Source organism: Coregonus clupeaformis, unplaced genomic scaffold, assembly GCF_020615455.1.
Source record: "Coregonus clupeaformis isolate EN_2021a unplaced genomic scaffold, ASM2061545v1 scaf0554, whole genome shotgun sequence".
Lineage (NCBI taxonomy): Eukaryota > Metazoa > Chordata > Actinopteri > Salmoniformes > Salmonidae > Coregonus > Coregonus clupeaformis.
Window position 1 is genome coordinate 75,001 of NW_025534009.1, and position 3,589 is coordinate 78,589.

The 3,589-nt window shown below is 47.5% G+C and overlaps 1 protein-coding gene across 1 annotated transcript in view; it reads right to left on the reverse strand.

The window, feature by feature from the left end:
• Positions 1 to 3,216, reverse strand: part of LOC121551364 (WAP, Kazal, immunoglobulin, Kunitz and NTR domain-containing protein 2-like) — a 4,448-nt gene extending 1,232 nt beyond the window's left edge. The window contains exons 1-3 of the mRNA XM_041863984.2: positions 2,580 to 3,216; positions 1,564 to 1,880; positions 1 to 1,138 (exon numbers count right to left, since the gene is read on the reverse strand). The exon at positions 1 to 1,138 is cut by the window's left edge and continues 1,232 nt beyond it. Of these exons, the coding sequence (XP_041719918.1) occupies positions 1 to 1,138; positions 1,564 to 1,880; positions 2,580 to 2,798 (1,674 nt within the window). The 5' untranslated portion in view covers positions 2,799 to 3,216. The remainder of the gene's footprint in view (positions 1,139 to 1,563; positions 1,881 to 2,579) is intronic.
• Positions 3,217 to 3,589: the final 373 nt, after the last annotated feature.

Genomic DNA, 3,589 nt, shown 5'->3' on the forward strand with positions numbered 1-3,589 from the left:
CCTGCGTGCGGTGGAGCTCCCCACAAAGCTGTCGGGCTGCAGCACGGCCATGCCGTTGTGGACGTCGCCCATGATGATGAGCTGCCCGTTGGCCATGGTGATGTTGGGGCACGGGCAGTTCCAGTCCATGTTCATCAAGGTCACCTCCAAGGGTTCCTGGCCGAAGAACTTGAGGCCCATCTTCTCGTCCTTTAGGATCTCCTCCACGGTGATCAGGGCGTGGCCCGAGTCCTGTTCTTCGGGTAACTCCGTCACGCGCCCCAGGATGATGAAGTCGCTCTTGCAGAAGCTGGTCACCATCTTGCCCCGCGGTTTACACATCTTACAGTTGTGGTTCTTCGGAAAGGGACACATCTCCTCGCAGGCCTCTTTGGATTCAAAGTTGTTTTCATTGCCTCCGCAGCCACCCCAGATGAAGGACTGGCACTGTTTGAGGGTGTTGCTGTAGGCCCAGCGGGGCTCATAGGCCTTACAGGGTCCCTGCAGGCTGGGAAGGGAGCAGGGAGCCGACAGCTCTGCCCCGCACGACAACATACACGTCTCGTAGCTGTCAAAGTGGTTGCGGTTCTTGTTGCACTGGCTGTAGGTGAAGGTGAAGCAATTGTTCCTCTTGGCTTCGTAGTACCAGCTCATGCTCTCCTCCCCACAGTCGTCACTGTCCGGCCCCTTCAGGCACTCCTCAGCAGGGAAGGGGAATGGGTTGGTGGCATTTCCTACCTCTCCCTCCTTCGGGCCCGTGTCTCTCTGGATCACCGTCAGGGGGTAGTGGGAGGCCACCGCCCCCCCCAGGTTCTTGGCCGTGCAGGTGTAGATGCCGGCGTCCTGTTGCTGGGCATTGTAGATGACCAGCTGGCCGATGTTGGTGACCACTACGTTCCCCTGCACGTGATTGGGCCTCATCACCGTGTTCTCCTTGCCCTCCAGCTGCTTCTCCCAGGTCACCTCCGGACTGGGCTTGCCCGACACTTCACACAGGAAGCTGGCCGTCTCGCCCACGAACACAGCCTGCTGGGTGGGGCTGCTGAGCATCATTGGAGGGTGGATGTCGGCCGGGGGGGTGGTCTCCAGGAGGGCAGTGGTTGGCCGCAGGGTGGTCTCCATGGGCAACGGGCTGGTGTTTGGCCAGGTAAGGTGGTACCTGCAGAGGTGATGTCAGAGAGAGAAGAATAGATCAGTTACCACAGTAACATGGGTGTGTGATAGACAAAGGCAAAAACAAGGTTGGTATAAGAAACAAAAATGCATAAAACAAAAGCTAAGTGCAACGCTAGATTGCGGGAGCATTGCTCCCGTGTAACTACAGAGGAATAACTTATGTATGTACCTTGTAGCAGGTCTATACATAAATATCATACAAATACATAAATATAGGATCATTATGTTTACAGTTATAATTCATAATCCCATCTATTCATTTTCAGTTCCAGTTATTTGCAGGTGACCATAGAGATGGATATCAACATAACAAAGCAGTCATAGTAGAACAAAACAGTAAACATTTCATAACTTTTCTATTAACATGTGATTCATATGGGAGTCTATACATAGATGTTTCCTGTTTACCTGCAGGTGACCACAGAGATAGAGATGCCCTTGGAGCAGGCCTCTGCGTCCATGTAACACTTGTTGTAGTAGGTCATACCGTCTGAGGCGCATGTGAAGTGGGGCTCTCTCTCACAGCGGTCCCGGCACTTACACACGGGCTGGCCCTCCCAGATGTCACACTCGGAGCCCTGCTGCGTACACATTAACTTGTCACATGTGACCCCGGTTGGCATGCCAACCGGCCCCTTCTTGCCCTTAATGTCCATGTAGCGTGCCGCCACACAGCTCTTGTTCCCACACACGTTGTTGCAGCATTTCTCAAAGGTTTCACAGTCCTTGGGAGTGATAGGGGATACATGGGAGGTGTTATGTTAGGATCAGCATGTTTCAGTTCATTGTGCACTCAGGGAACATATAGGATGTTAAGGAACATGAGAGTGATGCATTTTCTAATGTAATGAAACAATACTATGCAATGTGAGTTTGGTATTGTTGCCTATCATTTTCACTTGCTTACTTCTCAATATCTCATAATGCAGAGTAATAAAAGTTATTAGAGTCAATAGTCATGGGTGGCAAGTAGCCTATCGGTTAAGAGTGTTGGGTTAGTAACTGAAAGGTTGCTGGTTTGAACTACTGAGCTGACTAGGTGAAAAATCTGTTGATGTGCCCTTGAGCAAGGCACTTAACTGTAATTGCTCCTGTAAGTCACTCTGGATAAGAGTGTCTGCTAAATGACAACAAATGTAATATTGTGGGCATATACACCAGTGTCTGCTATTTCCAATAACTGTAGTCTATGAACAAAATATCTGATTGAAGGAGATATTCAATCTAATTCAAAGAGAAAAGCATAAATAAACAACAGAGGCAATGTGGTCACCATGGAATTTAATGACCAAAAACAGTGCGCATGTTCCACTTTTCATTCCATGAATAAAATTGCAGAAACTTTATGTAGAGAAACTTTTTACAGAATAAAGTGTCCCCTATTTGTCTCCAGCCCACGAGGAAAACTGGTCCCACAAACTCACCCGGTCAAACTCGCACTCGCGCATGCAGGTGCTCATGGCGTCCACCCACAGGTTGGGGTTCATCTCGTTGGGGCACATGCCCGCGTGAGAGTACACCACTTTGTTGGGCATGGACATTGGCATCGCTTTCACCTTCACACAGCTGTCTATTACCAGGAGAAAGATGTAGCACTGTCCGAAGAGAAACCAGATCCATCGGGGAAACAACATCCACCACATATCCAGCGCGTAATGGGACTTTCACAAGGATCCCGAAGAAATAAAAAAAGATCCGAGGAGCGTCAAAGTTTGCTAAATTTTCCCGATGAGTGCAAAAATGTTAAATGGTCATAAATGACAAAGGCAAGGGGGAAATTAAGTTGATGTAAAACGGTCAGGATGACGTGTGGTCAGTTGCGGAGTGTTGCTGCAGTGAAGAACTCCGTCAGTCCGCTGGTCAACGTTTAATAGTCTGGAGATATTAGGTGGTATTTGAACCCTATTACTTAAGATCTAACTACATGAATTACAGTGGCTAGTCTACCTCGACAGCTAATCAAAGGCGAGTTACAGTTCTGATGAACATATTAAAAAGTCCACAAATAGTTGAGACCAACAACAGCAGAAGCAGGATCGAGCAGGGACCGCCGGCAAAATACCTGTGCTGTACGCGTCTGGTGCGCGAGGCGCGTGTGACACCTTTTCACCCTTTGTGTAAATAGTTGGACCACCTTCATTGTAGCACACTATGCAGTACTGTAGATGTGGAAAACATACTGTAGGAACATGAAAACGAATTGTATTCATACTGATATAAGTATTTTTATATCAACACAATATTTACTCTTATTTTGATACACATTTAGATATTTGGATAATAATATCTAAACACTTAACTATTTGGATCAATATGGCCTTATTGAACATCATATCAGTGTGCTGTTTTCAACCTTTCCCAGTGGTGGGTTTACATCTTCAGAGATCAATTAGTAAAACCATATGGAATTAGCTTAATACATGCATAATGCTTG